This window comes from Mustela lutreola, chromosome 1 (assembly GCF_030435805.1).
Source record: "Mustela lutreola isolate mMusLut2 chromosome 1, mMusLut2.pri, whole genome shotgun sequence".
In the NCBI taxonomy this organism is placed as follows: domain Eukaryota; kingdom Metazoa; phylum Chordata; class Mammalia; order Carnivora; family Mustelidae; genus Mustela; species Mustela lutreola.
In genome coordinates this window covers 183,759,184-183,772,720 of record NC_081290.1, presented here as the reverse complement: position 1 = coordinate 183,772,720, position 13,537 = coordinate 183,759,184, and the positions used below count along the sequence as shown (strand labels likewise).

The following is a 13,537-nucleotide window of genomic DNA, read 5'->3' as shown; positions in this document are numbered from 1 at the left end:
GGGTCCTGGGATTGAGACCCACATTGGGCTCTCTGCTCAGCAGCGGGCCTGCTTCCCTTCCTCTCTCTCTGCCTACTTGTGATCTCTGTCAAATAAATAAATAAAATCTTTGAAAAAAAAAAGTCTCCCAAATTGTGTTCATTGATAATTTTATGTTTTCATTCATCAGACCTGCCATTACCATTTCCGAGCTTATGTTAACCATATGTAGTTTATCACTCTAAGCCACTTAAATTATAGTCCAAAATGAACAAAAAAGGGGGGGGTGTTTCTGTGCTTCCCTCAGAAGGGTAAAGGAAAACTTTCCATTAAGTTTTGTAAGAAACTCTAGTACCCTCACATCCTCCTCCTGGTGCCTTTGAGGACTCTGGGAGTTCTAGGGAGGCCAGTTTAGCCTTTCTTGTACAAGCAAAGTAGCCACTCCACCCAGTTTGGAAGGATTAAAGCTTGTCCTAGTTTTGCTTGATTGTTGTACTTCTAGCATGCTAAAGACCTAAAAGAGGGAGGAAGAAAAAACAACAGAAGGCACCATTCCAGTACCAAACTGAAAAGAAACACAAAAACAAGAGAGCAGCATGTTTTTAACAGCTTGCATGGAAAAAGCGGAAAAAATATTGACTGGGGAGTTTGGACAGCAGTGTTCATTTTCTCTCACCGCCCGCGTTATTTGTCTTACGGAGCAGGAGCCAGATACAATTCTGGCTCACAGGCCAGAGGAAGAGGTGGAGGGGTTCTGTGGAAGCTTGAGGCTAGCGGGGGAAATTAGGGCTGGAGACCCGGTGGCTCAGAGCCAGGATGAAGTCAGGGGAGGCGCTAAATCGGTTTTCCTTCTGGCCTTGGGCATCCTCTTTGGTGTGCCCGAGTCCTAGGAGCAGAGCTCGCATCACTCAGGTAGGTCCCTGACCCCTTCAGTCCACCATGAGCAAAGTGAATTCCTGCCCCTGTTTCTTTTGGCTGCGTAAAGGATGCGGGGGCTCCATGCGCTTTCTCAGCCCACCCTTCTGGAGTTTAAACGTACACCTCGCGCAGCGGGGTCCGGGCGGGTACCTCCATCACCCTGGCCGAGCCTCTGCACCCCCGCCTCCGCAGAGTGGGAGCTTGGGCCTTAGTTCTGACGGCCTGGGCGCGGGGCGGGGCCTGGGCGCGGGGCGGGGCCTGGGCGCGGGGCGGGGCCTGGGCGCGGGGCGGGGCCTGGGCGCGGGGCGGGGCCTGGGCGCGGGGCGGGGCCTGGGCGCGGGGCGGGGCCTGGGCGCGGGGCGGGGCCTGGGCGCGGGGCGGGGCCTGGGCGCGGGGCGGGGCCTGGGCGCGGGGCGGGCGGCGTCGGCGAGGAGCCGGAGGAGAAAGAACATGGCGGGCGCAGCGGGGCCCGGGACCGGCCCGGGGGCAGCGGGAGGAGATGGAGACGATTCGCTGTATCCGATTGCGGTTTTAATTGACGAGCTCCGCAACGAGGACGTGCAGGTACTAGAATCGGGCCGGGCGTGGAGGCGGGCCTGGTTGGGCGTGTGGTGGGGAAGAAGGAAGGCCGGCTCCGCGGTGGGGAAGGCTGGGGGGCCTTGGCAGAGGCTGACTTAGAGCAGAAATTTGATGGGGAGGAGGATAGAGACCCGTGAGGGGCAGCGCTGGCCCGAACAGACCTTCCCCAGGGCCTCTGCAGCACCCCTCCTCCCAGCGCCTGAGGCGTCCCACCCGGTCCTGGCGGTTGTGAGAGCACCGGCTTCCCGCCGGGGCGCCCCTTCCGGGTGGTGCTGGGAGGGAACGCGCGTTGGGTCCTGCGCTGGGAGGAGGGTGGCGCGGGCCCCAGGAGGCTGGAGTGGGCTGCAGAGATGCCGGAGGGGCCCTGTGAGCAGCAGGTGGGTGAGAACCTTCCTCTCGGCTTGGAAACCGGCCTGGCTTGTTGGGCACAAAGAGAGTGGGGCGGCTTAATAACCTAGAAGAGTCTGTGTGTCAGCTCTGGTGTAACTTTTTTCTTTGGAAAGCCGGGGGTTGTGTTCAGCCATTTCATCAGCTTCACCGAAGCAAGAGTGTTCTCGTGTTGAAATTGTCTCACTTCCTGGATGTGGTATTTTTTTTTCCTTCTTTTAATGGGCCCTTTGATTGTTGCTCTTAAGAAACCTTCCTTTGGCTAAACCGGAGCTGTGTTCCCACTGCTCCCAAGGTTCCTCATAGGGTAAGATCTAAAATGAAAGTTTTCCTCCTCCTCACTGTATGTCATTATCCTACCTGTTTGCAACTTTCATCTTTTGGTCTAAATCACAGTTGTCTACTTCACTCTTTGCACTTTTATCTATCTATTTATTTATTTATTTTTGAAGCTCCGTCTCAACAGTATTAAGAAGTTATCAACAATTGCTCTAGCACTTGGAGTAGAAAGGACGCGAACGGAACTGCTGCCATTCCTTACAGGTTTGTGACTTTTTTGTTTAAAGAAAGGCATAGCCATTGCCATTTTCCAGTGGCTTTCAAAACTTACTCTTTTTTAGAATTTGTTACCAATGCTGTTAAATACTAAACTGAGCCTGATGCTTTCTGTACAAAAGAAGCAAGACAAGGCATATCTTATGGCCAGATGTATTAAAACATTAACTATTTAGCTAATGGGAAGGAAGGTAATTGATACGGGATTGTCAATTTCTAATTCATTGTGTGAAACAGGTCCAGAATGCTGTTAGGACTGTGACAGGACTATCTAGTTAAATTTTGAGTCTATTTCTACTTTTGTGTGAGTATCCCATTCTGGGCAGCTATTCTTGTTGATGAGTACTGGGTTATTGTCATTTCCAGATACAATTTATGATGAGGATGAGGTACTGTTAGCTCTTGCTGAGCAACTGGGAAATTTCACTGGCCTGGTGGGAGGTCCTGACTTTGCCCACTGTTTGCTGGTAAGTATATTCTGCCTTCCGTTTTTCCAGAACTTTCCCAGCATAAATTATACATTGTTTAGTGATAGGGACACTATGGGATTTTTAGTGCAGATCTTTTTATGGGTGGTCACATTGTTGGCTGTTGGGAAAACAAATAATGTAGGTACTTGTGACCGAGCATAAGAGCTTATTTTTCTTTTCTTTTCTGCCTCTGTGGACTTACTTGTTAGTGTAGAGATGGGAAGAAAAAGGGTTTGTTTTTGTGGGTTCTCGCACTTCTCCCCCTCCCCAAAATTGGAGATCTTAATTCTCACCTAGCAATGTCATAATTTGGGAAATGTTTATTAGGGGCTTTTTTTTTTTTTTTTTTAAAGATTTTATTTATTTATTTGACACAGAGAGATCACAAGTAGGCAGAGAGGCAGGTAGAGAGAGGGGGGGTGGGGAGAAGCAGGCTCCCTGCTGAGCAGAGAGCCCGATGTGGGGCTCGATCCCAGGACCCTGAGATCATGACCTGAGCTGAAGGCAGAGGCTTTAATCCACTGAACCACCCAGGCACCCCATGGGGCTTTTTTCTTTTTTAATTGAAGTTTTTATATAAGTAATCTCTATACCCAGTGTGGGTCTTGAACTCAAAACTCCAGGATCAAGAACCATATGCTCTGGGGTGCCTGGGTACCTCAGTCGTTTAAGTGTTTGCCTTCAGCTCAGGTCATGATTCCAGGGTCCTGGGAACGAGCCCTGCATCAGGCTCCCTGCTCCACGGGGAGCCTGCTTCTCCCTCTTCCCTCCAACTCCTTGCTCGTGCTCTCTTTCTCTCAAATAAATAAGATCTTTTAAAAAAAAAAAAAAGAAACACATGCTCGCCAGACTGAACCAGTCAGCCTCCTTGGAAATGTTTATTAGCTTTTTATCTTTGATTATAAGCCTATGGTTTGCTTCTGACTTACTTTGTGGATTTGATGAGTTCAGTTAGATTGGGAACTCAGTGACATTTACTGAGAACCTACTGTATCAGTCATTAAAATTAGAGTGTTAATGTTAAAGAAGACCAGTGTGAATGGAGTGAGATCTCTGCCTTTCTATGTTAACAAGGTGTTACTGTACAGTGTTGGATGGAAGAATAGAAGCACATACGGGTACTTAAATAGTAGAAAGGAGAAAGAGATTAACGCAGGGTGGTAAGAGACAACCTTTTTGGTGGGGGGGTGATGACTAGACTAAGTTTTGAAGGATAACTGGGAATTTACCAGTTGGACAAGAGAGAGATGTATGCCCGATGGCTTAAATGCTATCTGTATGATGCTGATTTGTGATTTTTGTAGAAATGTGATTTTTGACCTCTCCATGAATATAAGTACCTGCTTGTATCTCTCCACATATCTGCCTGTGATTTTTCCACTTGGCTGTCAAACAGGCATTTCAAATTTAACATGCCTGAAACAACTCCATTTTCTCCCTAAAGTATGCCTCCCATTTAGTGGTCCGTCTCAGCAAATAGCATCACTGTCTACCCACTTGGAGAAGCCAAAACCTAGAAGACATTCTTGCATCCTCTTTCCCTCATTTTCCACATTCAGTGCACGAATAATTCCTATAGATTCTGTATACAGTTCAAATGAGTTCAGTTTCCTTCCTCCCCACTACTACCTCGCCCTCCCTTCCTCTTATCTTCCTAGACTTGATGATCGTCCCACGAGACTACTGTAGTAACGTCCTGACCAGTTGCCTTCCGCTCTTGCCTCCCACCCTCTCCCTCTGGTTCACTCTTCACCCAGCGAATGGATCACTTCCTGCCTTGGTGCTTAGAAAATCCAAATTCCTACCTTAGGTTTTGTAAACTATGGAATAAGCTGTCTCTATGAATTTATTTCATGTCGTGTTCCCTTTTGATAACCTCATTCTATTTTTTTCACAAATATTTTATTTATTTATTTGACAGAGAGAAAGCTCACAAGTAGACAGAGGCAGGTAGAGAGAGAGGAGGAAGCAGGCTCCCTGCTGAGCAGAGAGCCTGATGCGGGGCTTGATCCCAGGACCTGGGGATCATGACCTGAGCCGAAGGCAAAGAACCCCCTGAGCCTCCCAGGCGCCCCATATAACCTCATTTTATTTATAGTGGTCTTCTTTCTGTTCTTTGAATAAAGCCTTATGATTATTGCCCTGGGTATTCCCTCTAATATTCTTTGAGCTTCTGGTGGCTGCTTCCTTGTCATTCAGAGATCAGCTTCAATGCATTCTCAGAGAGGCCTCTCTCTAAACACCCAACCTGAAATTGCCTCCTAGTCACCTGTTACCACATCATCCTATTCTATTTCTTCACAGAGTACTCCTCCCCATATGATTGTTTTCTTGATCAGTTGTCTTTCTACCCTAGAATATAAAGTTTGCTAGAGCAAGGAACCTATCTGCCTTCTTTTTCTTCTGTCCTCAGTGCTACAGTGCAGCAGTAATCCATTGATTGAGGGCTTTGGAAGTGTGAAAGAGGTTGCCTTGCTGGTGTATTGAGCCAGAGTACACAGGGATGGGAGGGGGGGCCGTAGGGAGAGGGCCCAGAGAAATAGGCAGAATTCAAATCCAGAGACAACTCCTGATTGATTCTCGGGAGCTTGGCCTTATGTTGGAGTTGTGATAGAGACCGTCCAGGGATACTGCATGAGAGGAGCAAGGTGACGGCCAGGGTAGATAACGAGAGGCATTCGTAAGCAAGTAAGAAAGCAGTATCTTTTCAAAGGGCTCCTGAAATACCTCTTAGGAAAGTTGAGTACTTTCTATTTCTGTGTGTATCAAACAATTTTTGAAATGTATTATTAGGTAGACTCATTAGGTTGACTCCTAATTCTCTTTCACGCTCTTGGTCAGTTCTGTATGTGGATTTTGTCTTTAACATTTGCAGCTCATGGCTATGCTGAATATACCTAGCTCAAATGTACACCTAGGGAAGTAGTGGTTCGGAGAGCCAGCCCTCTTGCACTTTTCGCTGCTCTGTGTCCTCTTCGCTTACCGATCCTGGTCCAGACCAGCCCTTTTGGCCTCCTCTATTTCTGAAACTGCAAACAAGGATTCCCACCATGTCTGTATTGTTCATCATTCTGTCAGTGACTTCTGCTCTGTGTTTGGCTCATGAGATTCCGAATGTATTCTGAAGAAAGAGGTTCTGTTCTCAGCCTTTCCTATGCTAGATAAGTTGATGGTGTGGAGCTAGTGGACAAGGGTTACTTGCATTTCCAGGAATGGTAGAATAATATTCCAAAGCCTGTGTGGGCCCCGTGGCCTGATGAGATGTCATTATGTAATTGTGGTGCTGATGTTTTTGCATTTACTCTTGAGGAAATAAACATGATCTTATCTGAATTTGGCTCCAAATCTTTTAAACCTAGTCATTCAGCTTGCGGTAATATTAATATTGTGTCAAGTCTCCACTGTGTCATTTGTAGACACCATCTGGGAATTGCCATCTGGGACATGAGATCTTGGCTGTCCTATAGAAGTCGTGTCTTCAGGTTGGACACGCCATATGTTATCACTGTGTGAACTGAAAGTAACCATTTGGTGTGCTGTAGCTAACATTCTGCTTACATGTACCACCTCCCTTCAGTCACTTTCAAAGGTGATAATCTGTAGCTAACCTGATTCCTTAAGTTTTCTTCTCTTATTTTCCTTTTTGGTCTTTTCAGCCTCCTTTGGAAAGTCTGGCGACTGTGGAAGAGACTGTGGTTCGAGACAAGGCTGTGGAGTCCCTGAGGCAGATCTCCCAGGAGCATACTTCTGTTGCTCTGGAAGCTCATTTTGTACCTCTGGTGAAGCGCTTGGCGAGCGGGGACTGGTTCACCTCTCGCACATCTGCGTGTGGTTTGTTCAGCGTTTGCTATCCCAGGGCTTCCAGTGCTGTCAAAGCAGAAATTAGACAGTAAGATCTGGTGGTTTTTTTTTTTTAGTTATTTGGGATTATTGGGAACTCGTAGCTAACAATTTACACGATAATACCCTGTTACCAGTGAGTGGCCGATAGCAGGATGGGAGAAGAGGGGACATGACTATTACTCAGTTGAATGTACTAGTGGTTTTATATTTGTTACTTCCGTGAGTAGAACCACTGCTGTTTGTGAGAGAAAACCACTAAAATGGCTGTGTGTCTGTGTGCGTGTGTGTGTTGGAGGTGTTTAATCAGTGGTGTTTGACAGGAAATATGTTCATTATTTGATCCGGTCCAGGCACTTCCGTTCCTTGTGCTCAGATGATACTCCAATGGTACGACGTGCTGCTGCTTCCAAACTGGGCGAATTTGCAAAAGTTTTGGAATTAGACAGTGTGAAAAGTGAAATTGTTCCACTGTTCACTAATCTAGCTTCAGATGAACAGGTAAGTTAACCTTTCCTATTTAAGGTAAATGGATATACTCCTCTCTAATGTTTTAAGGGGAGTTTTGGTTCTCATGTTAGGATCCTTTTTGCCAAAATAATACTTAAGTCTGGGCTGGATAAAGTTTAATGTGACCCATCTCAGTATCCTTATATTTCTTTCTTAACCAGACCATGATTTTCTCTCACATTAGCAGTGGTTAATAGAAGAGTCAAAGAGTAGATGGGAGGGCACTGGGTGGCCGAGTTGGTGAAGCAGCTGCCCTGGGCTCAGGTCATGATCCTAGGGTCCTGGAATTGAGCCCCATGTTGGGAATCCCTGCTCAGCAGGGTGTCTGCTTCTCCCTTTCCCTCTGCCTGCCACTCTCCCAGCTTGTGCTCACATGTGCATGCGCTCTCTCTCTTCCTGTCAAATAAATGAATAAAATCTTAATGGAAAAAATGGAGCTATGTTAGGAGGGAAAACCAAAGCTATGTTAAGGGGTAACATACCTTTGTGCATTGCAGCCAGTCATGGGGGAAGTAATGTTGCTTAGAATTTTTGACTTTCAGATAAACAAGCATAGCATGTGTTGAGAAGGCTCTTTGACCCTCTATATCCTCTGGATGAATGTATAAGGTGACTTTGTGTAATAGTAATTCTTTTTTTTTAAACTTATTTATTTGACCGAGAAAGAAGTCACAAACAGGCAGAGCAGTAGGCACAGAGGCGGGGAGGGGGGGAAGCAGGCTCCCTGCCAAGCAGAGATCCTGATGCAGAGCTGGATCCCAAGACCCTGAGATCATGACCTGAACCGAAGGCAGAGGCTTAACCCACTGAGCCACCCAGGCACCCCTGTAATAGCAATTCTAAATGTATGAAAGATCTGTATCTTTTGGGGGTAGAAATAAGAACAATAAGGAGCACCTACATTAAGTATGTAATTTTTTTCAGCCTGTCTTAAGTGGGGGGGTACATAAAAGAAACACTTGGTCCTCACAACAGCCCCATGAGATAGATATGCCATTTTACATATTAGGAAAACAGAAAAAATTGAGGTCACTTTTTCAGGGTCTCAGAATCAGCAGTAGTAGAGATGGGATTGGAATCTAGGCAGTTTGGCTCCAGAGTTTACAGCCTTCACATCCAGGCTGTACTGCCTGTCTCGATGGCTCGGAGGATCCACCGCCAGAGTTTCTAGTCTCTAGAAGATCCTTTTGGGGTTTTAATTTGCGTACTGTCTATCCTAGAATCACTCCACATGTGTAGGACCAAGAGCACCAGCCAGACACATACTGATGAGCGTAATTTTCAGATTTTAGATGGAAATAGTAGATCTTCCTTTCCAAAATAATTTAAAAATGTTATTAAAATTGCATACAGAAAAGAGCACAAAATATACAACCCCTTGAATAAGATAATGTCATCTTATTAGCAAACAGAACTTCGACAACTTCTGCCTAGAAGCCTACCACACATTCCCTCCCAAACACACCAGCTCCCTGCCTGCTTCAGATAACACTTTATCTTGACTTTGGTGGTAACCATTTCTTAACTTCTCTGTACATTTATTACTTCAAAAAGTAAAAAATGGGAAATTAATTTTAATAATTTATTTTATTTAACCGTATGTCCAAAATAATGATCACTTGAACATGTGACACTAGCCACATTTCATGTGCTCTAAAGCCACAGGTGGGTAGTGGTTACTACATTGGACAGATGGCTTTAGAGTCTTCATTTCGGATTTTATTAATTATGCTTCCCGTGGTCTAATGTAACGTTTTCCTTTGTCTTCTGTATTTCCTGCAAGTGGTTAGTTGAATCTAGTGTGGGGGGGAGGGTTTGCAAACTTTTTCTGTAAAGGGCCAGTTAGTAAATATTTTTGGCTTTGTGAGTGGGTTTCTGTTGTAACCACTCAAATCTGCTGTTGCAGCACAAAAGTACTGTAGTGTGTAAACAAATGGGCATGGTGGTGTTCCAGTAAATCTTTTTTTTTTTTTTTTTTAAAGATTTTATTTATTTACTTGAGAGAGAGACAGTGAGAGAGAGCATTAACGAGGAGAAGGTCAGAGAGAGAAGCAGACTCCCCATGGAGCTGGGAGCCCGATGCGGGACTCGATCCCGGGACTCCAGGATCATGACCTGAGCCGAAGGCAGTTGTCCAACCAACTGAGCCACCCAGGCGTCCCCAGTAAATCTTAATCTACGTAAAGTAGCTGCAGTCCTGGGTTTGGCCAATGTTTGCCCCATCCCTGATCTAGAGGCTTAATGAAATTTAGATTTGGTATCTTTGGGGTGATAAGACCACTTCATATGTGGGATTGTATTTTTTGTTAAGAGGCATGTAATTTCTTGTTTTGATATATTAGAAAAAATATTAAGTGCTCAGTTGTAAAATGTGTGTATGTATATTTCGTCTGACCATGGTTAGAATTACTGTTCTTGGCTTATTCATTCACTGAAAAAATATTTATTGATTACCTGCTACATATCAGGCACTGTTCTGGTGTTGGGATCCAGTGTTAAGAAGGCATACAGAGGCCCTTCTCTCATTTTGATGAAGGAAAACAGATAATATTAACAGATCAGTAAGCATTAACAGTGATAAATGCCATGATGAAAATAAAGTAGGGAGACATAATAGTGATTATAGGGCATTCATCTAGACTGGTTAGTTAGAGAAGGACTCTGTGGAAGAATGCCAGCCATACCCTTTCCTGGAGTGCCAGAACTCCAGGAAAAGAGAATTCCAGGAGGAGAGGACACGAGGGTTGGAACATAGTGGGTGATCGGGTCTCTGATGGGCTCTGAGGTTGGAGAAGATAGGCGGACGCCCTGTAAGTCAAGGTATAGAGTTTGGATTTCTTATTCTAGGTGCAGCGAGAATACCCATAGATTTTAAGCAGGGGTGGTGTGACTTGATGTAGTTTACATTTTAAAAAGAACATTCTGGCTTCTGGCCAGAAGCCAAATTATAAGGGACAGGGCCGAGATTAGAAACAGCAGGACCATTTAGGAGACTTTTACAATAACTCAGGCAAGACACGTGGTGAACTAAAATGGTACAGTGAAGGTGGAGAGAATCTGGAGACAAGTTTAGAGGCAGCATCATTAGGACTACGATGGGATTGGATGGGATGAAAGGAGGAGCAATCAAGGAGACGTTGATCTTTGGTTTGAGCCCAAACTGGCTGAATGGTGCTAAGATAGAGGACAGGGTATAGGGAGAAAAGTAATTGATTAACAAATATTTATTGCTACATATTTCCATAGATGATAGTAGTCGCTTGATTTAGCATTGTTTTTGGATTCCAAAAATATTTGTATAGCTACTACCAAGAACCTAGTAACCTAGTCTGCTTTTTTTTTTTTTTTTTTTTTTTTTTGCTTGTTCTTTTGGATAGAGGAGTGAATGTGCTGGGCATATAGTAAATTATTGTTGATGAATAATTTTTAAAATTTGTAATATTTTGAGAAGTTGGAGTCACTTACCTCTCGTATGTATGTATGTGTATGTTATATATATTTATAAAAATACATAATCGTATATGCACATACACTATTCACATTTTTGGTCTTTCTCCTGTGTGCTTATGTTTATATATTTTTAGTTTCTATTACATATTTATGATTCCCAAAGCTATAATATCAATTCCTAATTTCTCATTGATTTGTCTAATTGTATATTTCTACTTGCCCAAGGGACACTTGGGTATCAGGTTGACACGTGGCAAATTACGTTTGGGAAGTTGAGTTCCTTAATCTCATACCTTTCTAAAATTTTTTGGTGCATTTTTCGAGGCTTGGCTACCTCAAAGTTACTCTGTCCCGGACTCTCAACATTCTAATCCAGTGGGTTTTTTTTGTTTTTTTTTATTACTATTTTGTTTTTTTGTATATTTCTTTCCAAGTCATCATCTCATGCCTACTGTCACTGCCACCCCAAACTGTTTATTTGACAGCTGAGCTTCCTGTTTCCCTACCCCTTATTCTCTTATTTTTGTTGTGATCTGTTAAGCAGTTTGGTTCAAGTATAGTTTTCACTTTTTTATCCCTTAACAACTTACTATAGGAAGGCCTTGAAGACATCATTAAAATGTTCTCTTTTTTTTTCCATTTAATTTTTACATTTTCATTAATAAAAACTCTGCATTTTGGCTAAGGGAATTACTTTACTGTTGACTCTAGAACAAGGTCTTTTCTACTTTGATGGCTTTGATACGCTATTCCAGGCAAAGTATGTTTTAAGACATAAAAATGTGAAGCTGTGTATAGTGTTTTTTTGTTTCTCCTTTGAACAACACCTATAGCATTGCCCCACACCACACATATATATACTGCCCTGTGGCTCTCCGTAAATTTTGTTTAACAAAGAAATTTTGTTCCTTTAGGATTCAGTGCGTCTCCTAGCTGTAGAAGCTTGTGTCAGCATTGCCCAGTTACTGTCTCAGGATGACCTCGAGGCTTTGGTGATGCCTACACTTCGGCAAGCAGCAGAAGATAAATCTTGGAGGGTTCGCTACATGGTAGCTGACAAGTTTTCAGAGGTAAAATTATTGTACTGACATTTTCTAAGTGCTACGAGAAAAAAAAGCACTCCAAACCCACAGATTTGCTGCATACCAAAAGTTTCTGAATTAATTCTTCTGAATTGGAAGTGCTTGTAGCAAAAACATATTTGAAGGTTACACTGTTTTGTTTTGTTCATGTTAATTAACTTGTTAGTATACATTAAAACCTGTACAAATTTTTTTATAGCTCCAGAAAGCTGTGGGTCCTAAAATCACCCTAAATGACCTCATCCCCGCCTTTCAGAACCTACTTAAAGACTGTGAAGCTGAAGTCCGAGCAGCTGCTGCCCACAAAGTAAAAGGTTAAGGAGTTCAATTTATGTTGCGGGATATATCATTCATTTTGGTGCATTTTTTTTAAATGTCACTGAATTTTGTATGGTTTTTGTTGTGGGATATGGTGATTTCGTTGTGTAGGAATGTCACGTTGTTGGACAAGGCTGCTCCTTTTATATTTAAAACCAAATAGCCGGGTCGCCTGGGTCTCTGCCTTTGTCTTGGGTCATGATCCCAGGGTCCTGGGATCGAGCCCTGCATTGGATTCTCTGCTCAAGCTCAGCGGGGAGTCTGCTGCTTCTTCTCTCTCTCTCTCTCTACCTGCCTCTCTGCCTACTTGTGATCTCTGTCTGTCAAATAAATAAATAAAATCTTAAAAAAAAATAAAAGAACGATAAAATTAAAAATATTAAAAAAAAAATAAAACCAAATAGCCATTTTATTTTGTTTTTGTAACAAACGATGCCTTAGCAGGTTAGATTGGTGTATATGGCATATAGATTGATGAAAAGTTCATCTAGAATAAGAGCTATTTTCCCCTCGTGGAGCTTATTTGCTTAAACATGATTTGATTTAAGTTGCAACTGCTGATAAACTTGGCTGCTTGTAAAGGGCTCTGTGTAAGCATTAGTAATTTTTTCTATTTCTCTCTTTCAGAACTTTGTGAGAACTTGCCCACTGAAGGTAGAGAGACCATAATTATGAATCAAATTCTGCCCTTTATAAAGGTAAACCTAATTAGGTTATTTTTTGTTCCACCTTGCCCTTTATATTACAACGTAAACTTTACCTCAGTTTTCTTGTTTCTTTGTTTTAGTTTAAAGCTCTTTGAGTTTAAGGGTGGATAGGGGATGATTGGGATAGTCATGTTAATATGATGCTGTTGTTTGTTACTTATTAGTGTTTGTAATTATAAAATGCTCTGTGGTGCATAGGTTTCTATTATCTAACAGATGGCTTGGAAATTGATGAACTAATCAATATTGAAATAGTGCTGTCTCTTTAAGTTCCTTGGGTGATGGTATGGAAGTTTCTGTTGTCTTGCCACAAAAGAAAGGCTTTTAATTTTGATTTTATTTTAGGAATTAGTATCTGATACAAATCAACATGTCAAATCGGCTCTAGCTTCTGTAATTATGGGATTGTCTACCATTTTGGGCAAAGAGAATACCATTGAACATCTTCTACCTCTTTTTTTAGCTCAGTTAAAGGATGAGGTGAGTTTGGCTAAATATTCTATTGCCTTTGGTAGTCAGTGATTTGGTTTGGTTTTGGTTTGGGGTTTCACTAAAATAGAACTCGAAGCAGGGATGAAGGGATTAAAAAAAAAGGTAGCTTATTTTAAACCAGGGACAATTCCTGTGTTTGGGTATGAAGTTACAAGTCTGCAGGAAATGAGCACAAGGAGCCATTGATGCAGACCTGAAAATGTCTTTGTGTCCTCGCTGCCTGATTCCTTCTGAGACGCACTGGTGTCTT

The 13,537-nt window shown here is 43.2% G+C and overlaps 1 protein-coding gene across 4 annotated transcripts in view; it reads left to right on the top strand.

The window, feature by feature from the left end:
• Positions 1–1,294: 1,294 nt before the first annotated feature.
• Positions 1,295–13,537, top strand: part of PPP2R1B (protein phosphatase 2 scaffold subunit Abeta) — a 33,272-nt gene continuing 21,029 nt past the window's right edge. For 3 of the 4 annotated variants that reach the window (XM_059180345.1, XM_059180336.1, XM_059180355.1), the window contains exons 1-9: positions 1,295–1,461; positions 2,316–2,406; positions 2,785–2,885; positions 6,545–6,777; positions 7,082–7,229; positions 11,603–11,758; positions 11,970–12,084; positions 12,716–12,786; positions 13,141–13,275. In XM_059180345.1, the coding sequence (XP_059036328.1) occupies positions 1,348–1,461; positions 2,316–2,406; positions 2,785–2,885; positions 6,545–6,777; positions 7,082–7,229; positions 11,603–11,758; positions 11,970–12,084; positions 12,716–12,786; positions 13,141–13,275 (1,164 nt within the window). In that variant the 5' untranslated portion in view covers positions 1,295–1,347. The remainder of the gene's footprint in view (positions 1,462–2,315; positions 2,407–2,784; positions 2,886–6,544; positions 6,778–7,081; positions 7,230–11,602; positions 11,759–11,969; positions 12,085–12,715; positions 12,787–13,140; positions 13,276–13,537) is intronic. The other variant, XM_059180364.1, reaches the window with a different exon arrangement.